The sequence below is a fragment of the Quercus suber genome, unplaced genomic scaffold (genome assembly GCF_002906115.3).
Source record: "Quercus suber isolate HL8 unplaced genomic scaffold, Cork oak 2.0 scaffold_362, whole genome shotgun sequence".
NCBI classification, from domain to species: domain Eukaryota; kingdom Viridiplantae; phylum Streptophyta; class Magnoliopsida; order Fagales; family Fagaceae; genus Quercus; species Quercus suber.
The window spans coordinates 144,182-170,201 of NW_027069814.1; the positions used below are offsets into that span (position 1 = coordinate 144,182).

A 26,020-nucleotide genomic window follows, 5' to 3' on the forward strand; every position below is an offset into this window, starting at 1 on the left:
TTAGCGAAGCCCCAGATGACTTCTTACATCATATGCATCAAGATATCGGTAGTGGTTGGAATGACTGCTCGTTGTGCTCGTTGAATCAAACTTACTGTTTGATGATCTCATTGACTGGTAGAGCTTGATAAACCAGGGGTCATGGCCATTGTGTTTCAAGTGTGAAGATGAGTGTTGAAATTGATAATTTACTGGGACACTCATTCCATTTGTTAACTCCATTTGCTTACTTTTCTGCCTCGTTCTCCCATTTGGGCGTTGCTTTGGTTCACTCTGTGACCTGGCTTTAGCCCTTGAAGATTCTGTGTTGGCCATGTAACTTGGTAAGAATGGATAGTCATGTGACACATGTTCTATAAAATCAGCACTTTGAAAAGTGAAAGAGGCTTGTGTTGGGTTCCCATATGGATCTTCTCGCCTTGAGATTGAATGATGTCCAGAATAATATGTTGTGAAACCCTGTTCTATCCTCTCACTTTGTGAAAGATTCAGATAGCCACTTTTGCTCTTTGAAACTCCCCGAATTTCATTGAGATTCTTATCAATTTTTTCCTACAAAAAGAAGGCCATTTGAGAAACGGTGATTGAAAATTTCAGATCATACCCTTCTGTTACAGGGCAGCAGGTAATGAGCTTCCCTGGAGCTTAGCACTTGTTTAGTTTGCTTAGAAGAAAATGAAATTGGGACCTAGAAGGATTTTTTTCTTTTTAATTCCAAACAAATAAACTCTTGTATGCAAAGCTGTAGTACTGAAAAATTTCCATCCTTGCTTGGTTGTGTTTTCTTATCCCTAGTCTTGCCAGAAAACCAGAAGGAATGGTAGAAATTATTCTTTTTTTAAACCATTCCTCTTTGATTTATGAAGTAACATGTCATGGGAAAAATGCTATAACTGCGCGCAAAATAAGACTTACTTTATGCATTCTTCTGGATCCATTGTCCTGAGTGAAATTCCTGTGAATGGGCGGTTGCCTTTTGACAGCAGGATGTGCTTCCTCTGCCATCTGGATTCTCTGAACTCGAGCTCTAACTTGAATAGCCATCATTGCATGCATGCGCCGCATAATAGCACTTGTTTGTTTCCTTACAAGATGACCCTTAACTAGTGCCTGTAACTTGACTAGTCCCTTTAAAGCTTGCAGTGCTCTCCTTGCCTGAAACAACATAGGCAGATCATGAAAATGAACATAGTGATTCCCATTTTTATATTCAATTATTTCTTTCAGCATGGACGGTATAAATTTTATTTATGATGTCAAGCCAACATTAGGATTAACTAGAGCTTTTATGCGCTGGCAATGTTGTTAGAATTGAAAATATAAAGGTTGTGGCTGGAAGCTTATACCAAATAAGAGCGAAAGACGGCTTGAATCTTTGTGGCAGCTGCATTCTCAGCATCTTTAACTGCCATTGCCATGGCCCAATACTGCTGTACCACAGATTCTGCATTGGCATGATTTTGCCGACTCTCATCTTCTGCCATGGCCTGCGTTGGAAGTTTGGTGGTGTCAATTGAGTCAGGTGATTTAGAAACTTTATGGTTGTTAGCTGCTACTTTTCCCAAACTCCATCTTCTCTTCATTCTAGGTGTTCCTGGTTGACTCCTTGATTTGGTAGCCATGCACTCAACAGAAAAAGGAAGATCATTCTTCTTGCATTTCTCCAATTTGTTAGTGTCAATAGAGTCAAGTGATATAGAAAATTTTTGGGATGCCTCTTTGTTAGCTGCTTTTCCCAAAGGCCATCTTTGCTTCACTTTAGAGGTCCCTGGTTGGCTCCTTGATTTGGTATTCAAACACTCAATAGGAAAAGAAGTTTCATCATTGTATTTCTCCACCCTTTTGCCCTCCAAAATGTTTCTAATCCATCTGCCTGCTTTTCCCATCAGTGTGATTAGGTCTAAAGTCCCCAGCTGCTAACGAATAAGGGAGTAATAAACACACATAGATGTATATAGTACTTCGCTAATCTCCTCGTTACATAATTTGCAAGCTTGTTGACTTACATGGTCATACTATATTATAGAAGCCTGTTTAACACGACTCTTTCTCTAATGGATTCGTTTGTTATGTTATTCTTTATAGGTTGTGGCCTGCCAAACCTTTCATGATTAAGCCATTTGCCACTCTCAAGAAGAATCATGTAAAAGATACTTTTCTCTACATAGAGCTTTGTCAACTGCTCAAATATAAATATGTTAGTTCTAAATCATTCCTAGGGCCGTATATCCTTTAATTGCGAGTCTTGGAATGATTAGTGGACTTTCTCAATATTTGTTTGTTCTCAAGGTCTAAGTCTTCATCTTGAAATTATTAATTATCACATAAGTTGCTGAAGTTCTGTTCCTTTTGAAGGCCTTATATGGGCACCAAGGGTTGTAAATATTTTTGAGTGCAGTTGAAGTTATTAATTAATCACCACATCAACTGTTTGAGTTCTTGTTTCCTTATGAGGCTTTACTCAAGTGCCAAGAAGCATCTATCCTGCAAGGGATTCGAACCCTCTTGTGAAATGGAGAGGATCCAAATTCATACACATGATGCCATCACAATGGAAAGTGTCTATAAATCAAGCTATTGAAATGAATTTGGCATATGAATCAAGATTAAAATTAGAGGAGTCTTATCAACTTATGGGTGAGCAAGTTGGTGGATATGACATCCTTGGTTTTACCAAGAAAGATTACAAGAATTATTTACGAAAGATATGAGTTGCTAACTTGAAAAGATATTTTAATCATCAATTAAAGGAAAATCCTTCATGTTTTTATGTTGTTCAGTTGGATAGTGAGGGGTTGAATATAAAAGGATGATCACTGACTAGAGATTTGGTGATATAATAGCATTTGATACAACAAATAACACAGACAGAAGGCCTCTTGGTGCATTTTTGGGATTCAATCACTTTAGAGAAATTTTTATATTTGGATGAGGAGTGTTTATACAATGAAAAAAAATGATGAAATAGTGAGATATACAATGACTTTACTTCAAATTGTCCTAGTGCATTTATTCAAGTTGTCAGTGTCACCCACGTTATGGTGAGAATAAACTTCATGGATTTCAACTTAACAATATCATATCAATTACTAATAAGTCTTGTAATTATAACTTGAGGTGGGATCTAATCACTCAACACACACGTGTATACGTTAACATAAAATATTCCAAGTAACCCTAGGAATTGGCATGGAATAATAGTTTTATTATGGTTATGATACCAACTGGAACTAGGAAGACAAACACTACTAGACAGCATATTAGCAACAAAAAAAGAAAAGACCACTAGACAGCACTTTCTACGATTTGAGGGAACTAGTCAAATTTCTATTCTTGTCACACCTTTTAACTTCAACAAACAAAGCTGTCTATAATCTATATAAAAAAAAAAAAAAAATAAACTACAAATTGGTCGGCCTTGGTGCGAGGCTTGCCGCATCATGCATGGTATAGGCCATTTTGGTACATTTTTCAAGAAAACAGGGAATTTAGACAGGAGTGAGAGAATTCATAGGGCCACGCGCTACTCATGTGCTCAAAGGGAGACTTCCTAGGTTGGATAGAATATCTTATGGTCTTGGCCTCATGGGTAAAATTTATTAAATATTATATTTTGGATTTTACTAATAATGCTGACGTTTGTAAACTATTTTATAAAGTTTTTTTATAGAAAAATAAAAAGTGATTAACTTTTTTTTTTTGACCCTTTTTTTTTTTTTAATTTTTAATAAAAACTTTTTAAAAATGAATGATTAATGTATGCTTTAGGGTACATATTAACTTAGATTAACTTTTTTTTTTTGACCCTTTTTTTTTTTTTAATTTTTAATAAAAACTTTTTAAAAATGAATGATTAATGTATGCTTTAGGGTACATATTAACTTGACCCTTATTTTAAAAGGAAATGTTAACCAATGCCTTAAGGACATTGATTTAGGAGCTATTTTAAGAAAACATTTTATGAGGAGAATGATAAAATAAGAAATGTTGTTGATAGTTTTTTAAATTTTCCATGAAAGTGGTATTCAAACTTTCTTATTATAGTTTATTAACAATTGCCCTAAGGTTTCGTTTGAAAGTTCATAAGTGAATGAAATGGAATGAAATGTATTTAAGTAAGGGAAATAAATGGAAAAGAATGGAATAAAATAGAATTAAGTAACTTTGATTGGATGTTTTAAAATAAAAGAATGAAAATGAATGGAATGTAAGCAATTTTGTTTGGAAGTAACATAGAGGGAATGGAATGAAATTATTTTATAACAATATTACTATTAGACCCCTATTTTAAAATAAATGGTTGAATATATAGGGGTATTTTGGGAGTTTTAGTAAAAAATTCATCCAATCTAATTCCATTCTCTTCCATTCTTCTCAATTTTCGGGAAAATAAAAATTTGAGTTTTTAAGGAAGGACAAAGTTTAGTTACAAAATTGGTTGTAGTCTTAGGTTACAACCTTATTCAATATCTTTTTATAAGAGGTGAATTTTGACAAATTCATCATTGGATGACATATTCTTCTTATATTTTTCATACTTGAAACATTTCTAGAAAATTAAAGATCAATAGCTATGTCATTAATAAATTGTTTAAATTACAAGTTTTTGTTGTTTAAAGTTATGCATAAAATATGAACTTATAGATCATATAGTAAATAATATCCGATTGACACAAAATTTGATATGTGTATTAATAGCGTAAAGAATATGAAATTCAAAAGTTAGATTTTCAAAATATATAGTAATGTTTATTTTATTAAGTTAGGTTGTAGCTTAATGCTATAACCAATTTTGTAACTAAATTTTGTCATTTAAGAAAATAGAGAGGAATGCGTGTTCCTTCCTACTGATTTTGTTCCCTCTTACCTATTCCATCCCCTCTCACTTAAACTCCCAAATAAGGGAATTGACTTTCTATTCACTCCATTAGAACTCTCAAACAAAGGAAGGGAAGAATATTATAAAATTATTTTTTTTCATTCATTTCCTTTCCATTTCATTCCCTCTTCTCAAACGAGGGTTAATGATATCTGTTAACATGACCTTATTTTTAATATTAATTAGTATAAGTGCTTGTAAGGTATGGGGGGTAAGGGTCAATGTTCAAATCTCTAGGAGGAAGTTTCACACAAATATACACTTAGATTATGCTAGAGTAGAATTTTTATCTTGTATAATATATATATATATATATATTTATATAAAATTAAGTTGGCACGGTATTAATTATATTTTAATTGTGTTTTAAAAAAAATTTTTATCTTGTATAATATATATATATATATATATTTATATAAAATTAAGTTGGCACGGTATTAATTATATTTTAATTGTGTTTTAAAAATATGATTTGAACACTTAAAATTTGTGCTTTCAAAACAAGAGTTCGACAAAATTTTAAATGAAATCGTGTTTTGAAATCACAATTTCAACTTAAAGACTGTGTTTCTAAAACACGATTAAAAAAGAGGAAAAAAAGATAGATTTCAAAAAATTTCAAATCAATGCCAATTTAAATAATTATTATTAAATAATATTTTTTTGTAAATTTTGCTTGGGTTCATGGGTACATCTTGCCTAGCTTAAGGCAGGGATATAACTAGAATTCAAACTTAGGGGCCAAAGTTTTGTGTCTAAGTATTTTTTAAAATTAGTTTAGAAGTTAGAAGTAGGCATTTATATTTTTTTCTTTTGAAAAAATTTAAATGTTGTAGTTGACTTTCCCATAATTTTCAAATTATATTTATTAAAGAGATTTATCATGGTTTTTAAAATCAAATTGGATAAAGAATAAAAAAAGAGATTTCTTTTTATGTTTTTTGGTCCGACCAAGATCTACAGAACGATGATTGAATCAAAGACATCATAAATATTATAAGCATTTAATTAATATTATAAATTCATAAATATTTGGCGTTATTGTTTCCACATTAAAAATTTTAGATCAATTTATTTGTTCTATTCAAACTATTCTATACACAATTCTTGATACTGCTATATTCTATCAATAACAATAGGTAAAAATTTAAACCCATGTCAACTACTAAATTTATACAACCACTAAAATAATGGCTAATTAACGATGAAGCATTAATGTTTAGCAAAAAAAAAAAAACGGTGAGACATTAACATCTATTGGTGAAATGTATAAGAGGTGAGATTCTTCAAATGTTGCAAGTTTGAAAAAATAAATTGGGCAAGTTGTTTGAATAAAAAAAAAAAAAAATTTCCATCAATTTAACAAGAGCCAGAAATAAACTTTTTTACCATCATTTTAGCAATTAATAGAAAAAAATGCCACAACTTGTGTTAAAAAGAAAAAACAAAAGACAACTTAATTAATAAAACAAAATAATACACTCCACAACAATGAGAGAGAGAAAGAAAGAGCGGGAGAGAGACCATGCCTTAGCCGATTTCAATTCATGTGTGAGTTTGGACAGTGGAACAAATTGATGAGGGTGTGTGGAGTGTTCAATGGTAGAGGCGGTGATTGGGTGTTGGTGGAGTGAAGCCATGGAGGAAGAGATGAGAGTTGAGAGAGATAGAGACCACTCGACTAAGAGAAAAATTGGGTAAAAATTCAATGGGGTTTTGAAATTTATTTTATTTATTTTTTGGTGGAAAAGGGTTTTGAAATTTATTTTGCTAGGGATTAGTGATTTGTAATTGTCTTGTTAGTATTTTGTTTTTGTTATTGACCGGATTTTTTATTTTTTTAGTTGGTATTTTTGCTTTGTCTAATGGTTTTTCTTGTTATCTTGAATTCTAGATACGTGAATTATTTTTTTGATATGTTGGATAGTCTAAAGGTTTATTTATTTTTATTTTTATAATGTTTTTGGGCACTTGGACAAAAGGGATGCCAGATAATATTTTTGGCTTTTATGGGTCACTATAATGTAAACTTTTTGAGGGTGGAGGGGCAAGAATATATATTTCAGGGGCAAAATTTAAAAATTTTTGTAGAGATATATATACTATTTATAATTTTTCAAAAATCTTGGGGGAGCCCTAAGCTAGGTCCGTCCCTGCTTAAGGTTGTCCCAATCTTGCAGGATCGAACCACGATACATGCTAGGAAAGAAATGTCAGATTGTGTACCATATGTTTGGATGGGGGGAGAAGATAAGGAAAACTAGGCCACAAATTACTCTGGCTTGTTACAAGGCTTGCCGCATCATGCATGGCATAGGCCATTTTTGGCACATTTTTCAAGAAAATGAGGAATTTAGTCAGGAGTGAGAGAAACTATAGGGCCACGTGCTACTCGGGTGGAAGAAGACTTTCTGGGTTGGATAGAATATTTTTAAGTTGGGCTTCTGGGTAAAATTTATAAAATATTATATATTTAAAATTAATTATTTAAGTTGACACTGTTTTAAAGTTATTTGAATGTCCAATATATTTTTTTAATTGTGTTTTAAAAACAAGATTTCATCAAAATTTTAAGTGAAATTATGTTTTGAAAATACAATTTCAAGATCATGTTTCCAAAACACTAATTAAAAAAAGAAAAAGAAAAAGAAAAAAAGGTTTAGTTTCCTAAAAATTTCAAAACAATGTCAATTTAAATAATAATTATTAAAATAATATTATTTTTGTAAATTTTGCATGGGTTCATGGGTACAACTTGCCTAGCTTAAGGTTGTCCCAATCTTGCACGATTGAACCACGATTCATGCTAGGAAAGAAATGTAAAATTGTATACAATGCATTTGGATGGAGGGAGAGGATAGGGGATTAAAGAAAAATGATGAGGAGAGTTTAATGAACCTTATTTGGAATATTTTAAAGGAAAAAGAAAGGTTTGGGGTGATTTGAAGGGTATCTTTCCCTTCTAAACCCTTCAATTTATTTACCTAAGAGGGGGAAACTAGAATGCCGAGGGGAGGAGTTGCACGTATATTAATAAAATTAAAAGTGCCAATTTGTCTTTATAACGTCAATTTATTCAAAATTAGCTAATACTAATCATAATTGTCAATTTATATGACCATTCTCCTTTTCTCTTCTCCCCTTAATTTTTTTAAACATGCACAAATGGAAGGTATATTTATTTCCCTTCCTCTTGCTTAATTTTTAAAACATACAAATAAGAGGAATCCTTTCCTTTTATTGTCTTCTCCCTACCCATTATTCTCCTTTCACTCTAAATTTTCAAACGTATTGGTAGTGTGCGGCATCTCTCTCTTTCTCTCCAAAGATAATAACAAAAAATGGATGCACAATTGCACATGACAAGCTTGGAACATCTCTGAAAAATCTTCAAATCTTTAACCATATTTTCATTTTTCAAATACACTCCTAAACCAACTCTCTATGCCATTTAAATATTTTTCTCGTTTCTTGCTTGAGTGTGTATGATAGATAGAAGAACATATAAAATAATGAGAAATATGTTGTTGAAGTAACAATGGCTAGCCACATTTGACTTTTCTATTATGCTTTTTTATATAATAATTAGCCTCTATTTAGCAAGTTTGAAAAGAGTTTTGGAGAAAAGCCAGGTGAATTTAGGGGGGAAAAAGGGGATTGAATAGTTGTTGGAGATTCTCTTACAGTTACCATGATCGGTAGGCCTGATTAAATGGGCTATATACAGTTGTCATATTTCTAGGAATTCTTCAGTCGTGGGCCTGATTAAACCAATCCCCTCACACTAGTAGTTTGGTGAGCCCTTGTCTTGAGTCGCACTCACCTCTCAGCCAAGCCAACCAAAAGCCCTCATACTCTATAAACAACACATCCCCCTACTGACCAAGGTATTCCATCTTTGGCTACTGTTTCCTGGTTATTTTACATACTCAATTCCCTTATATTAACTTAACCATTAGAGCACCTTTGGTCAACCTTCTTGGTTAGCCTTGGTTATGCTGAAAGTTTTTTCTTCTTTTGGCAGATATCTGGACCTTTGGCTAGAACTATATGTTCAGATTCACCAGACATCTTTACTGTATATAGTTCCATCCTTCTAACATCACCCGTTTATAAAAATATACCTTTGACCCACTATCATTAACAGTAGCATTAGATTTGTCAAATTTTAGTAAAGCCATTATTAAAGATATTAAGGCCCAAGGCCCAATCATGGTCCTGCTTGAGTTGCAAGTGTTGTAACCTTGTATTTTTAGAATTAGGCTTCCATAAATACCCGCAATGGATTCATTATAACATATGGGGCTTAATAATAAAGATATACCAACATGGGTTGGCTCAAGTGGTAAGCAGCTTGTGTCGCTTAAGCAAGGTCTCGGGTTCGAGACCTTGTGTATGCAGAATACCCTGTTGGGAGACTCACCCACCACAGCCAGGTGTGCGACCCGGGTCGACCAACGGATTAGTCGGGGCGAAGCCCCGGATACCGTGGCAGGCAACCCAAAAAAAAAAATAATAAAGATATAGCTATGTAAATGTAAGCCATCAAGCCAAATCTATTGCTTTGTTAGTCTACATTATTATTATTTTTTAAATTATATTTTAACATGGTATTAAAAACCAAACAAATCCTACCAATCATCACATATTTTCTTCTCTTCTCATAATTTTAAAAATATATAGGTTTATTTATTTCCTCACAATACCAAGACAGTACTCGGTTACATTCGCACCAAAAAAAAAAAAAGCATAATTGGTCTACGGTCTACCTTATTTATTGGTAGGCAACTAATGGTGCAAGGATGTGGGAGTTGCTGGCCGGGGAGAAGCATGATCTAAAAAGGTGAAGAGGTCGATCGTGATGACTCCATAAGAAATTGGTGGATTACTTGGTTTATGTGATGAAAAGATGCAAAAACAATTTGAGATCCCCACAGATGTAACTAGGGGTTTATTTAGCCACTAATGTTATGCTATATGTAATGGTATTATTGCATGGTTAGAGTCATGCTTCAGGGTTTTATGGCAAATATATATATATATATATATATATATATAAATTGTTGAGCATCTTTGTCTGCAGCTCCTATTTGTAGATACATGCACTAGTCTATTATTTACATATATAGTGCAAGATCTTTGCACCATGTGTTTTCGCCAAGTCTTCCACATACTTCATTTTATCTTATCTTCTGTGCCTCCCTCCTTGTCGCACTAAACCCCTCATTATAAGAAGAAAAAAAATTCTGAAGAGCACCCTCAACGCCATTAGAATATCCTGACTCATCACACGCTCATGTGGCCTCTATTAGTTGATATCCTTAAATTGGTTAGATCAAGATTCTCTCGATCTCATCATCATTGCGAGTCACTCTACAAGAGCATCAATCATAATTTATTCGCTATCCTCATAGAGAATTGTTTGTGCCACATAAAGTGGCACAACTCACCCACATGAGGAGTTGTGAATAGGAATGGCAACGGATTGAGTTTGGGTTGGGTTTTTAGATACTCAGACTCGACCCACAGGTCCTCCCTTGTTACCTAGACCTGGCCCGTTTAATAAACATGTCTTTTTTTTAGCCCCAAACCCGGCCTGTCGGATCTCCGTGGGCCCTGCAGGCCTGTCCAGCCACTTTTAGGCCTATTCTATAGCAGCCCAATCCAACCCAATCTTATTTAATAATAATAATAATAATAATAATAATAATAATAATAATAAAAACACAAATCAATCAACATTGTTATCAGTTAAATCCTCAAACTCCATTTATCATTTATGGAAGAAACAAAACTCCAATTTTTACATTTAAGGACAAATGTTTACATCAACACAACATTCACTTCGACTTTCACATATTGAATCCTCAAAAAAATACCCAAAAACAAAAACTATTGAGAGAGGAAAAAAACTCCATTTATCATTTATGGACAGATTTTTACATATTAAATCCTCAAACAAATATCCAAAAACAAAAACTACTAAGAGAGGAAATGAACCAAAAAAAAAAAAAAAAGAACTCAGACCACTAGATCTTTCTTCGATCTAACAATCATGGCCTCCTCTGTGACAAAAATGGCAACCACCACAAGATTCTACAAGTTCTCCTTTTAGAAACAAAACCAATGACACTGTTCAACTGTTAATGTGTATAGTGTTGTGGGCTTTAGGCCTAACTAGATTACTTGTATAGTACACATTTTTGTACTACACTCTTACTTTTACTGCCCTTATATGCCTCCTATATAAAGGCACTCATGTATATTCTTTCAGTGAGAAATACAATAGAATTATTCAGTATTTCTAACTTGGTATCAAAGCCATCGCTCTTACTTGTTCATTGCAGTCTTGTCTCTATTGGTGTTATTCCAGACTCGCAATTGCTTCTGCTGTTACAACTGCTGTTGCAGCCATTCGCCGTTAAACCTCACAAAAAAAAAAAAAAAAGAACTCAGACCACTAGATCTTTCTTCGATCTAACAATCATGGCCTCCTCTGTGACAAAAATGGCAACCACCACAAGATTCTACAAGTTCTCCTTTTAGAAACAAAACCAATGACACTGTTCAACTGTTAATGTGTATAGTGTTGTGGGCTTTAGGCCTAACTAGATTACTTGTATAGTACACATTTTTGTACTACACTCTTACTTTTACTGCCCTTATATGCCTCCTATATAAAGGCACTCATGTATATTCTTTCAGTGAGAAATACAATAGAATTATTCAGTATTTCTAACTTGGTATCAAAGCCATCGCTCTTACTTGTTCATTGCAGTCTTGTCTCTATTGGTGTTATTCCAGACTCGCAATTGCTTCTGCTGTTACAACTGCTGTTGCAGCCATTCGCCGTTAAACCTCTGACGCATCTCAATCATCATCTCTAGTTCGGACTTGCAGCCGTTATCATTTAGAGTCTCAAGACCATTGCTATACCATTGCCGTCGTGATCCCTGCTTCGATTCTGTTTTTGCAGGCATCACTAAGATCGTCCTCCGCCAATCTACCATTCAGTGAAAACCAGACCACCATCAGAGGCCCCAAGCGCCCTCATGCACCGGCCAAAGTTTTCGCATATTTATCCACGCGCCACTGGGTCACCTGTTGATGTCATCGCTGACGTCATCACTGCCACATTAGCCCTAGTTGACATCATCACTCTACGTCATTGCTTACGTCATCAATCCACGTTATCACCAGTTAGCCTCTTATGTCAGAAAACATCAGTTGCTTACGTAATCTTGCTGACGTCATCCTAGTTAGTTGACCGCACCGTTGACTGTTGACTTTGACCGTTGACTTTGCTAGAGTTGACTTTTTTTTTTGGTAGTCCAGGTACTCCTTACCCAGTTTTTGACGTAGATTTCATTTTTGCAGTTCGTTTTTGCATATTTTACTTCTAAATGAAGAATAAGGACATGTCTTCTTCTTGTTGCAATAATAGTAGCTGACAATGCAACAAATGTTTTTGCAATTTTTGCAAATGTTTTTGCCACAATATTGAGACTTGCTATCGTCACAACAAATCAGCTGTTTCAATTTCTGCTGCTACTATTGCTAACATTGAGAGTGTCCAACCAATGGCTCCCGTCTCTACACAGTCTAAATCTTCAGGACGCTTTTTCACCATGTCCATAGATGACCTTAAAAATATCATCGCCAATGTCATTCGTATGGTTGGTAATGCATCTTATTTCTCTTCTCTCCCAGCTTTATCTGGAATATCTCCTTCCTCTTGGCTTATGGATTCCGCTTGTTGCAATCACATGACACCTCACTCGTCCTCATTTTTTGAACTCAAACCTGTACTACACCCTCTTAATATTTGCACAGCAAATGATTCCACAATGTCTGGCAATAATATAGGTTCTGTTTCGACCTCCAACCTCTCAGTTCTTGAGGTCTTTAATGTTCCTGACCCTTCTTACAATTTATTTTCTGTGGGACAATTAGTTGAGTTGGGTTATCACATTATATTTGATTATTCTGGGTGTATTGTGCAGGATCCGAGGATGGGACAGGAGCTTGGGACCGGTCCCAGAGTTGGGCGTATGTTTCTCATGGACAACCTTTGTCTTCCACTTATTGCTCCTGTTTCTATTGCTGCAACTGCTACAGTTTCTTCAATTCCTTCCCTTGCACTTTGGCATGCCCGACTTGGTCACGCATCTTCCTCTCAGGTATAACAATTGGCCTCTAGAGGTTTGTTAGATTTGGTGTCTACAGAAAATTTTGATTGTATTTCATGTCAGTTAGGAAAACAACCAGCGTTGTCTTTCAATATTAGTGAATTCATATCCATTGATATCTTTGACCTTATTTATTTTGATGTTTGGAGGCATTCTTCTGTCTCTAGTATTGGTGGGTTTCGATATTTTGTTGTCTTTGTTGATGATTACTCTCGCTATATCTGGATTTTTAATATGAAATATCGTTTTGTATTATTGGAAGTATATTCTAATTTTGCAAAAATGGTTGAAACTAAGTTTTCCAGACGCATCAAAATTTTTTGTTCTGATAATGCTCTTGAATACACTCATTATGCTTTCCAAGCTGTTTTGCATTCCTATGGCACTGTTCATCAACTAACTTGTCTAGGTATCTCTCAGCAAAATGGTAGAGCCGAACGAAAACTTCGTCATATTCTTGACACTGTTCGTGCTCTCCTTCTCTCTGCCAAAGTTCCTGCTCCTTTTTGGGGTGAAGCTACTCTTCATGTTGTTCATACTATTAATCGCATTTTGAGTCCTGTTATCCAAAATCAAACTCCATAGAGCGCCTTTTTGGGTCACCTCTAGACTATCACGACATTCATTCCTTCGGTTCTGCTTGTTTCGTTCTTCTTTAGCCACATGAGCATAACAAACTTGAGCCTTGGTCAAGGCTTTGTTGTTTTCTTGGCTATGGCAAAACTCAAAAGGGGTATCGGTGCTATGATCCTGTCTCTTATTGTCTTCGTATCTCCCACAATGTTGTATTTTGGGAACATCGCCTCTTTTTCGAGCTCTCTCACTTCCGTGCCTCCTTGTCTTCCTCTTCTATCTTAGAACTTTTTCCAGATGAGGCACATATTCCTTCTGTAGCTACTTCTGATCCTCTTGTAGTTACTCTGATACCATGTTAAAGCCCACAACACTATATACGTTAACAGCCCCCCTCAAACTCAAGGTGGATGTGAGACCAACTTGAGGTTGTCAACCAAAGTACGAAGGTGTCCTTTAGGATGTGACTTGGTGAAGATATTTGCAAGTTGATCTTTAGAGGAGATTGAGATCAGCTTAAGAGCACTATGGATAAGATGATAACGGATAAAATGACAATCGATTTCGATGTGTTTAGTCCATTCATGAAAGACATCATTGTGAGCAATATAAATGACACTCTAGTTGTCACAATAAAGAGAAGTAGCAGAGGATGTAGACACACCTAAGTTTTTGAGAAGTCATTGTAGCCAAAGGAGCTCAGATGTGTATCAACAAGGGCACGATATTTTGCTTCAGTACTGGAGCGGGCCACATGGGTTTGATTCTTGCTTCGCCAAGAAATCAAAGAAGAACCAAGAAGAAAGCAATAACTAGTGGTGGACCTGTGATCAGTGGGATCTCCTGCCCAATTAGCATCAGAAAATGCACAGAGAATAAGAGGAGACTGATCAGAGTAGAAAAGATCATGGAAGAGAGTACCCTTTAGGTATCGAAGAATGCACTGAACAGCAGCATAGTGAGCCGATTGTGGTGCAGACAGATACTAGCTCACCTGGTGAACAGCACAGGAAATGTCTGGACGAGTGATAGTGAGATAAACTAAGCTGCCAACCAAGCATTTGTAAAGAGAGGGATTAGACAATGGTTTTCCTCTTGAGGGAGTCAGATGTGCATTAAGTTCAACTGGAATGTCAATAGTCTTACTATCAGTGAGTCCAGCTCGAGACAAGAGTTCAGAGGCATACTTGGCTTGAGTGTAGAATGAGTGATTTCAAGACCCAAGAAGTAGCTGAGATGTCCAAGATCTTTCATCTCAAACTGTTGACTGAGAAAATCCTTGAGTTCTTGAATGCCACTAAGGTCATCACTAGTTATGATTATATCATTTACATACAGGAAAAGTAAAATAGTGCATTTGTCAGTGCGAGAGATGGTAGAGCTGAATTTGGCAAACCAAGCTCGTGGAGCTTGTTTAAGGCCATAAAGTGCGCGTCGAATGTGACAAACCTTGTTTGAGTCAACAGAGAGATCAGGAGGAGGTTGCATATACACTTCTTCACTTAAATCCCCATTAAGGAATGCATTTTTGACATCCATCTGAAAAATGTCTCATTTATTGGCAGCAACAACAACTAAGAGGGTATAAATAGATGAGATACGAGCAACCGGAGTAAAGGTCTCTTCATAATAAATCTCATACTCCTGTGTAAAACCTTTTGCAACAAGACGAACTTTGTAGCACTCAATGGACCCATCAGAGCGAGTCTTAATCTTATAGATCCACTTACAACCAACCACAGATTTTCCAAGGGGGAGTGTCACCAAATCCCAAGTATGGTTTTTAGATAATGCACCAAGTTCCTCTTTCATTGCAATCTGCCATAAAGGGTCAGTGGAAGCCTCATGATAGGTGTGAGGCTCGTGTGATGTAATAAGGGCAGTGTAACAATGATAGTCAAGTAAATGTGTAGGAATAGATTTTACCAGAGTTGAGTGACGAGGTGGAATGTCTTGTGCAAGATCTTCAAGCGGAGCAGGAGTAGGGGACCCAAGCTCAAGGTAGGGGTTGGGTAGCTCGTCTTCAACCTATTCATCTTCCACATGTTCATTAAAGGGTAAACTAGGAAAGGGATCAGTGATATTTGGTGGTTGGACAGAGAAGTCTACAAGGGAATCAGGAGCAACTACAAGAGGATCAGAAGCAACTATAGAAGGAATATGTGGCTTATCTGAAAAAAGATTTAAGACAAAGGAAGAAGACAGGGAGGCACGGAAGTGAGAGAGCTCGACAAAGAGGTGATGTTCCTAAAAGACAACATTGCGAGAGATACGAAGACGATGAGAGACAGGATCATAACACTGATACCCCTTTTGAGTTTCGCCATAGCCAAGAAAACAACAAAATCTTGACCAAGGCTCAAGTTTGTTATGCTCATGTGGCTGAAGAAGAATGAAACAAGTAGAACCGAAAGAGCGAAGGTGGTGATAGTCTAGAGGTGACCCAAAAAGGCACTCGTATGGAGTTTGATTTTGGATAACAGGACTCGAAATGCGATTAATAGTATGAATAGCATGAAGAACAACTTCAACTCAAAAAGGAGCAGGAACTTTAGCAGAGAGAAGGAGAGCACGAAGAGCGTCAAGAATATGACGAAGTTTTCGTTCGGTTTTACCATTTTACTAAGAGGTACCTAGACAATTTAGTTGATGAACAGTGCCATAGGAATGCAAAACAGCTTGGAAAGCATATTAAGTGTATTCAAGAGCATTATCAGATCGAAAAATTTTGATGCGTTTGAAAAATTGATTTTCAACCATTTTTGCAAAATTAGAATATACTTCCAATAATTCCAAACGATGTTTCATATTAAAAATCCAGCTATAGTGAAAGTAATAATTAATAAAGACAACAAAATATCGAGACTCACCAATACTAGAGACAGATGAAGGCCCCCAAACATCAGAACGAATAAGGTCAAAGATATCAGTGGATATTGATTCACTAGTATTGAAAGGAAACACTGGTTGTTTTCCTAACTGACATGAAACACAATCAAAATTTTCTGTAAACACTGAACCTAACAAACCTCTAGAAGCCAATTGTTGTACCCGAGAGGAAGATGCGTGACTAAGTCGAGCATGCCAAAGTGCAAGAGAAGGAATTGAAGAAACTGTAGTAGTTGCAGCAATAGAAACAGGAGCAACAAGTGGAAGACGAAGGTTGTTCATGGGAAACATACGCCCAACTCTGGGACCAGTCCCAAGCTCCTATCTCGTTCTTAGATCCTGCACAATACACCTAGAATAATCAAATATAATGCGATAACGCAACTTAGCTAATTGTCCCATAGAAAATAAATTGTAAGAAAGGTCAGGAATATTAAAGTCCCTAGGAACCGAAAGGTTGGAGGTTGAAACAGAACCTATATTTTGACCAGACATTGTGAACCATTTGCTGTGCGAATATTAAGAGGGTGTGGTGTAGGTTTGAGTTCAGAAAATAATGACGAGTGAGGTGTCATGTGATTGCAACAAGCGGAATCCATAAGCCAAGAGGAAGGAGACATACCAGATAAAGTTGAGAGAGAAGAGGAATAAGATGCATTACCAACCATACGAATGACATTGACGATGATGTTTTTAAGGTCATTTGTGGACATGGTGAAAGTGCGTCATGAAGATTTAGACAATGCAGAGACGGGAGCCATTGGCTGGGCACTCTCAGTGTTAGCAACAGTAGTAGTAGAAATTGAAACAACTAATTAGTTGTGACGATTGCAAGCCTCAATATTGTGGCCAAAACGTTTGCAAAAATGTTTGATGGATTGTCGGCTACGATTATTGCAACAAGAAGAAGAAATATCCTTATTCTTCATTTAGAAGAAAAATATGCAAAAATGGACTGTAAAAATAAAATCTACGCAAAAAACTCGATAATGAGCACCTGGACTGCAAAGGTCAACCCTGGAAAAACTCAACGGTTAAAGTCAACGTTTGGTCAAAGTCAACAATCGGTCAACATAGGTAAATGGCTTGGTCAACAATGACGTCAGCTGACGTGGCGGGTGACGTCAACAGATGAGTGGACGATGATGTCAACAGATAACGTGGCAGAGATGACGTCACCTAGGGTTGACGTTAGCAGGTGCAGAATTGGCACGTATAAGTGCATGTAGGTGTGTGGCGGCATGTGAAGAGGATTGGCGATGCGTGGTGGCGCGTGAATAAGACTGTTGGCACATGTTAGTGTGTGGAGCGCATGATCTTGTCCACAAAATCTTTGTGAGGCATGTGAAGGCGCGTGCAAGCTCTGATGACAGTGAGGTTTCCACGATTGAGTAGATTGGGCCGAGACAATCACTGTGGTACTTGAAAAATACTTATCGGAGCAAGATGCACGGCGAAGACGATAAGTGCAGTGGTTTGTGTGGTGCGAGGCTCCTCAACGATGGTGGCTGCAGGTCTAGAACCCAAGGATGACGGCGGAAAGGCGTCAGAGGTTCTACAGTGAAAGGCTGCGGCAGCGGTTGTGACGGCAAAAGCGATGTTGAGAATATAGTGACACCAATAAAGACAAGACTGCTAAGAAAAGGTTAGAGCAGTGGCTCTGTCCAACCACCAGATATCATTGATCCTTTTCCTAGTTCACCGTTTAATGAATACGTGGAAGGTAAACAGGTTGAAGACGAGTTACCCAACCCCAACCTTGAGCTTGGGTCCCCTACTCCTGCTCTGCTTGAAGATCTTGCACAAGATATTCCACCTCCTCACTCAACTCGGTTAAGATTTATTCCTGCACATTTACTTGACTATCATTGTTACACTGCCTTTGCTACACTACACGAGCCTTACACTTATCATGAGGCTTCCACTGACCTTTTGTGGCAAATTGCAATGAAAAAGGAACTTGATGCATTATCTAAAAACCATACTTGAGATTTGGTGACACTCATCCCGGGGAAATCTGTGGTTGGTTGTAAGTGGATCTACAAGATTAAGACTCGCTCTGATGGGTCCATTAAGCACTACAAAGCTCGTCTTGTTGCAAAATGTTTTATACAGGAGTATGAGATTGATTATAAAGAGACCTTTGCTCTGGTTACTCGTATCTCATATGTTCGTGCCCTCTTAGCTGTTGTTGCTGCCAGTAAATGGAACATTTTTCAGATGGATGTCAAAAATGCATTCCTTAATGGGGATTTAAGTCAAGAAGTGTATATGCAACCTCCTCCTAGTCTCTCTGTTGACTCAAACAAGGTTTGTTACCTTCGACATGCATTTTATGGCCTTAAACAAGCTCCACGAGCTTGGTTTGCCAAATTCAGCTCTATTATCTCTCGCTTGAGTTTCTTCGTTGCACTGACAAAGGCACTATTTTACTTCTCCTGTATGTGGATGATATGATCATAACTGGTGATGACCTTAGTGGCATTAAAGAACTTAAGACTTTTCTCAGTCAGCAGTTTGAGATGAAAGATCTTGGACATCTTAGCTACTTCTTGGGTCTTGAAATCACTCATTCTATAGATGAACTTTATATTACTCAAGCCAAATATGCCTCTAAACTCTTGTCTCGAGCTGGACTCACTGATAGCAAGACTGTTGACACTCTAGTTGAGCTTAATGCGCATCTGACTCCCTCAGGGGGGAAACCATTGTCTAATCCCTCTCTTTACAGACGCTTGGTTGGCAGCCTAGTTTATCTCACTGTCACTTGTCCAGAAATTTCCTATATTGTTCATCAGGTGAGCCAGTATCTGTCTGCTCCACGATCGACTCACTATGCTACTATTCTGCGCATTCTTTGATACCTAAAGGGCACTATCTTCCATGGTTTTTTCTACTTTACTCAGTCTCCTCTTATTCTCCGTGCATTTTCTGATGCTGATTGGGCAGGAGATCCCACTGATCGCAGGCCCACCACTGGTTATTGCTTTCTTCTTGGTTCTTTTCTGGTTTCTTGGCGAAGTAAGAAACAAACTCATGTGGCCCATTCCAATATTGAAGCAGAATATCGTGCCCTTGCTGATACCACATTTGAGCTCCTTTGACTACGATGGCTTCTCAAAGATTTAAGTGTGTCTACATCATCTGTTACTCCTCTTTATTGTGACAACCAGAGTGCCATTCATATTGTTCACAATGATGTCTTCCATGAACGGACTAAACACATCGAGATTTATTGTCATTTTATCCGTTATCATCTTGTCCATGGTGCTCTCAAGCTGATTTCAGTCTCCTCTAAAGATTAACTTGCAGATATCTTCACCAAGTCACATCCTAAGGGACGCCTTCGTACTTTGGTTGACAACCTCAAATTGGTCTCACATCCACCTTGAGTTTGAGGGGGGCTGTTAACGTGTATAGTGTTGTGGGTTTTAGGCCCAACTAGATTACTTGTATATCACACATTTTTGTACTACGCTCTTACTTGTACTGCACTCATATGCCTCCTATATAAAGACACTCATGTATATTCTTTCACTGAGAAATACAATACAATTATTCAGTATTTCTAACTTTAACAAGTCACACGTGAGATGGAAGAAAATCCATGGAAAACTAAGGGTGTGGATGAGATGTGAGTGTTTGAACTTGATTTGTGACTTTGAGAGTCTTGGTGGAGCTGATTAAAGAGTGAGAGTCAGTGAGGGAGGCAGCTGAGTTGAGAGAGAAAGGAGAGAGACGATTGAGTTGAGAGAAATAAGTTTTAGGTTAGGGTTGTGATATATATATATAGGTAGGTTTTTTTGTAATTTTATATTTAAGCTAATCGGGTTAAGTCGGGTCCAGGTTCAGGCTGGGTTTTTGCAAAAACTTGGACCTGTTTCGAGTTTTTTTTTTTAAACCCAAACCCAGCCTATTCTTTATCGGACCGGGTAAAACCCGACCCATTACGGTCGGATTGGGTCGGGTACTTGTGGGTTGGGCTTAAATTGCCATCCCTAGTTGTGAATGGTAGAGAGGTGACACAATTCGCCCATGTGGGGACACCCCTCTACCATTCACAACTCGCCACGTGGGCGAGTTGTGGCAAAAACATAACCCATCCTCATATGCATCTTTCTCATATTTCATATTTTTCTGACAATACCATTTTGGTATAATTTCAACTACATTTAATGAGCATGTGCATCTAGACATTGATTGTCAATTTCTATTAGTTCTCCATATTTAGTGTTTGACTTGATGCCAACTTTGTGGCTCATATTCTAACTCGTTATGCTAAACATGTTCCTTTTGATGTATTTTGGATTGAGGATTCTTCACTTCCTGCTATGGAGACTTTGTATTTTGATCTGGCTCATTTATTATTAGGATTATAAAAATTCTGTTTCGTTTTCAAAAAAAAAATGTAGCAATTATATCAAGTTGGCTAAAACATTGTCGTGTTTGACTTTTGCATCGATCTCTCATCTTCTCATTATGGCCATATGGCATACCCACTTTGACAATTGACAACAATTAATGACTCACTGTGTTGGCAACTGAATAAGCTAAACCATATGACTGTAATATATGTCCAACACGTGATGCATAGGATTGCATTATTGAAACGAAGCTTCAAGGTAAGACAATCACAACAAACAACTTTCGATGAATCAAACGAAACAGTAATTCTAGAAGTTGGAAAATAGTTCACTTATTATGTATTTATTTCTCTCTTTGCTTTTAATCGGAAAAGACTATAGCTCCGCCAAGAAAGTAATTACAGACCGAGCTATGCCGACACAGGCAGGTCTGAAATCGGTCGTGCTCATGACCATGAGTCCATGATAGGAAAGTTTAGAAAGAGCTAGAATTATGCTAAACTAAAAAATTTATATTGATAATATAATTGAAACTGAACAATATAAGATAGGTAGTAAATACTAAATACTAAATAAAAAAAAAAATACATTTATTTTACATTTCTTGAAAACTTTACTTTTTTTATTTTATTTTATTTTATTTTTTTTAAATTTTAGAGAGAAAGAGAGTTTCAACCTATGACGTATGCTCTTAATAATAGCTTTTTATTATTAAACCAAGACACCAATCGGCTTTTGGTGTAGGCAAGGATTGAATCCCAAATCTTTTATTTAACTATCGGAAACTTTACCAGTTGAGATAACTTTACTTGAATTTGAATAACGATAATATTTTAAACTCAAAAAATTTTAGATAACATTTTACTTAGAACAAATTATGTCTATACTATTAACACACTTATGGTGTGTCCAATGGCAAAAAAAATATGTTGTACAATGTATAATACAATGGCAAAAAAAAAAAAATAAAAAAAAATAAAATAAAATTACATAATAAAAAAGAAGAAGAAGATTAAGTTATATGATGAATGCACATTGTGCAAGATCAATTTTATTATTAAAAAAATTATAGTGGTGTGGGTGCCCGAGGACCGATGATGAAGTTGAAGAGTTGCAGTATTGGTGTGGGGATGCCACGAGCCACAGGCCCGAGAAGAGGGAGGGATGAGTCAAAAGGACTCTGAGACGTTCCAAATGGGAAGAGGGATTTAATGAGAGAGAATCAGTGATCATAGAAGAAGTTTCTAGTTTGGAGTAGCCTATTGCCTTCGCATTAAATGGTGGAGAACAACTTTATTAGTTGCATTGATGAGAAAGTAACTTGAACAGTATAAGTCACAGCTAAGCAAACTCCTTCCACCACCTTCTTTAGATGTAAAAAGAGACAAGTGTTAGGAGGGGATGTTTGTTAGGTAAAGATGGAAGGTTGAGATATGAGGGAAGAAAAAATATATAAGAGAAAGAGGGTTTATAGAGAAGAGGCATCCAGACACAAGTATCAAGATATATAAAAGAAGAACACTGAGAGAAGAGAGGGAACAGTAACATTTCTTGTATAATTGTGGCCTCCTCGAGCCAGCTTATATTGAGAAATCAGCTTATCTATTTATTTATATCTTCTTTTTCTTCCTTATTTTTATCCTTAGGCAAATCCTCCCTCTTGTTGTTTATTTCCCTCTCTTACAAATTCATTTTTTTGGGCCGTGGTTGAACTAATCTAGCCACTATTCTAAGTGGGCCTGGGCCGCCAGTTTTCCTAGTCCTTACAAGTGGATTATTAAAAGAGTATAAATTAAATAATGATATATTTTTGGTTGAAAAATAGCTAGAAACTCTTGGTGATGAAATTTTAATCAGATTAGTATTCTTAAACTGAAATATTTACTATAGAGTTTCATTTAGAGTAGCTATGTTTATTATTTTAGTGTATTTATACTGTGCAACATGATATAGGATAAAAAAAAAAAAGAAAAAAAAAGAAGAAAGAGAGAGAAGATGTTTGAATGCTTTGGTGCAATCACAGCCAGTAGCACAGTACAATGTTTATTTTATAGTATAATGATAAGATATGATTTGGATATGAACTTCTATAATATTAATTTTATTACTATTAGTTACTTTTGCAGTGAAAATTGAAAACAATTAAATGATTATTTTTAAATAATATCAGAGTGTGATTTTAGTTAACTCAACTAATAAAAATTTTTATGGTTAAATAAAAGATCTAGGTTCAATCCTTGCCTACATCAAAAATTGATTGATGTCTTGATTTAATGATAAAGAGTTATCATTAAGAATGGACATCGTAGATCTAAGTTAATTGTGAGTTGTGACTTGCTTAGCTCATGAATTGAAATTGTAGGGTTTGGATTTGTGGCCCAAGCCCAAAACAATAAACTTGTAGAGTATGGGTGAAAGAGCTAGGTTAAATATGGGATTAACAACAACAAATCACAGCTTTCAAGCACAAGCTAACATGGAACTACACGTAAAGAGTGAATATCCGAAGAGCTATGTTATTGATTATATGATGAACAAAGATCTTAGGGTTACAGTCAAGTTCTCTCCACTTTTTTTTTTTTTTCGTTAGGAGCCTCCTTCCTTTATATAGCCCTCCTTCTCTTCATCTCCATTGTCCACTTGTTCCTCATCCCTGAGTTTACTTCAGTATGCGTCACATCAAACATCTTCTTTTAGCTTTGTGTGAGTGGCGGTAGGTTAGGATGCACTGTTCAGGAGTCTTCTCCACATAAATGCGGCCAGAAAAGTTGCTGCAGATTATTAAATACGGTGGTAGCAGCTTTCCCTTTAGATATTTCTCCATCTTATCGTTTCCCAGCATACTTAGAACTTATCTTGATCGGGTGGAGTCCTCAGAAGGTCATTTTGACCCTTTACACCCTCAATTGATTTATAATATTTGTGTCAGAGGATTACAACCTCTTCGGACAGGAGATATCCTCTTCGGATTGAAATAATTCTTCCTTCTAAGGGTCCCACTTCCAGATGAGCCCTGCCCTTACCATCTCCTTCTTCTCGGTCGCAAAATAGCTCTCACATGGGCTCTCGGCCCATTATGTTGTACTGGACCCTTTTCCCCCCACAGAATTGGTTTAAAAAGTTTATGGTCTTTAACTCTTAAGTAAAAATTTTTAAATTTATAATGTACATTAACTTTGAGTGCAAGTTGATAATATCTTTTTGGACCATTCAAAAAAAAAAAAAAAAAAAGAAGATAATATCTTTTTGGAATAATATCTCCTCTAATTAAATCCCTTAATTTTTATTTAAATGTAAGATATGTCATATGTGACATTTAAATAAATAAATAAATAAAATTCATGTATCGCACATCCAATTAAAAATAAGAAGGAATCAGAGGATTCGTTAAGGAGAGATCCTTGGAATAGAAATTATAATGTCTCCAAGAGGATGTGTAGTTTCAATAGTGTATTGAAAAAGAACCCTTTGGTTTTCTTAAAACTCTAAGTGTAAAAGATAAAGAGCCATTTGTCAAGGACTTGAGAAATCTAAAATTCACTTCCAAATAGAAGCTTCTTAAGAGTCTTTCATATCAGCATACTGGATAGGTCTTAACCCCACAAAATACTTCACCAAAAAAATATAAGAACATTAAAAAAAGAGAAATGAAAGCTACATGTGAAAGTCACGCATTTCATTTTTTTTTTTCTTCTTTTGTTTACACTTTGTTTCTCTTTCACTCCTTATATATATATATGTCTGTCTTGACTTGTTCTTTCACCACAAAATTGATTTTCTTATTTTCTACAAATTTCTTTGTTTTGAGGCTATTGTTCTATTCACCAACTTTTGTATAATTTTGACTTTTGAATCCTAAAGAAGACCTTAATCGGCACTCTTCTCAAACATCAGTTTCTTTCTAGATTTTCTCCAAAAATGGAGTTCGGTAGCACACCGGCAAATAAATTATACTTTGCCGTCTCTATAATTATTGAACAGTGTTCAAATTTTAGACAAATCAAAGATTCACCTAATTTGGAAAAAAATATATTTTCCGTCTCTTTAGTTAATGCCGTTCATTATATTCTTATAGAGAACCTGCTTAGCAGTTAGCACTTGAAAACCTTTCTAATGATCATTTAATATTTATAGAAGTTTCTACAAATAAAATAATAATTTAATCCATTAATAATTTTTTAAATATAAATTATATAGTTTGTGTTTATATATATACACACACAATATTCATGAAAAAAATACTAACAACTAAGTAATACAGTACTATACCATGGTAATACTTTTTGCTGAATTAATATTTTGAAAATTCCCTCATTAGATTGCATGCTTTATTTGTTCTTAACACACATATTGAATCTTGTGCCAATTAAATATTATTTACTATTCGATTTATTAAGTCATCTTTTATGCATAGTTTAAAAACAAAAAACCAAAACTTGAAATTTATGGCTAAAAAGGTTAGTGATTTCTGATCATATTGAAATTTTGCAAACAATATTGATATAAGAAGAAAATTTTCAAAATTCATATCTAATAAAATATATATTGAGTAAGGTAACAATTTTTAAAGTTATATCATGTATAACTTGAACCTTACCTATATTTATGTAATTTTTTTTTTTTATAAAAAGAATTCTATGGTATATTTTCATTTTTTAGGGTAAGGATCCCATAATTATCATAATATTTTTCTTTTCAATCATTGACGGAGCTGTTATTGGGCTATTGCCACCCCCCCCCCAATGTACACCATGTCATTTTGTCCCAATCAATAAAAAAATAATTCAACATTTTATTTTATTTTCTTGTAAATTTTTTTTTTTATCTCATGTTCCAAGAAAATCAAACAAGTATTTGCTCACATACCTAAAACTCATATTAAAAAAAAAAAAAAAAAAAAACAAAAAAAAAAGAGAAAAAAAAAAAAAAGGCTCATCTCCATGAATCTCACATGGTTGAACATACTTTCATCCTCTAAAATCAATAAATGAGTTTCAACCATGAAAATACCTTAAAAACCAAACCATAACAACCTAGCTAGCACCAATTCAAGCTCAAAATATAAATAAAAAAACCTCATTTCTAGTTGAATTCAACCTCTTTTCACAATGGAGCCTATTCACCCC

The 26,020-nt window shown here is 35.5% G+C and overlaps 2 protein-coding genes across 2 annotated transcripts; one reads left to right on the forward strand and one right to left on the reverse strand.

The window, feature by feature from the left end:
• LOC111988208 (protein IQ-DOMAIN 19) lies at positions 1 to 1,886 on the reverse strand. Its single transcript, XM_024019995.1, has 3 exons — positions 1,347 to 1,886; positions 916 to 1,155; positions 1 to 552 (listed from the first exon to the last, which is right to left on the reverse strand). Exons 1-3 carry the CDS (start codon positions 1,884 to 1,886, stop codon positions 1 to 3), a joined length of 1,332 nt encoding a protein of 443 aa, XP_023875763.1.
• A 17,097-nt stretch (positions 1,887 to 18,983) lies between these two features.
• Positions 18,984 to 19,634, forward strand: LOC136061907 (uncharacterized mitochondrial protein AtMg00810-like). The gene is made up of 2 exons (XM_065760340.1): positions 18,984 to 19,328; positions 19,437 to 19,634. Exons 1-2 carry the CDS (start codon positions 18,984 to 18,986, stop codon positions 19,632 to 19,634), a joined length of 543 nt encoding a protein of 180 aa, XP_065616412.1.
• The last annotated feature ends 6,386 nt before the right edge of the window (positions 19,635 to 26,020 follow it).

Bases quoted from the DNA above. Each gene is read 5' to 3' on its own strand.
- LOC136061907 (XM_065760340.1), top strand. From the start codon at position 18,984: ATGATCATAACTGGTGATGACCTTAGTGGCATTAAAGAACTTAAGACT. The intron at 19,329-19,436 runs GTGAGCCAGTAT...TACTTTACTCAG, and splicing joins TTTCCTATATTGTTCATCAG to TCTCCTCTTATTCTCCGTGC.
- LOC111988208 (XM_024019995.1), bottom strand. From the start codon at position 1,886: ATGGGAAAAGCAGGCAGATGGATTAGAAACATTTTGGAGGGCAAAAGG. The intron at 1,156-1,346 runs GTATAAGCTTCC...ATGTTGTTTCAG, and splicing joins CCGTCTTTCGCTCTTATTTG to GCAAGGAGAGCACTGCAAGC. The intron at 553-915 runs GTAAGTCTTATT...TTCTTTTTGTAG, and splicing joins GATCCAGAAGAATGCATAAA to GAAAAAATTGATAAGAATCT.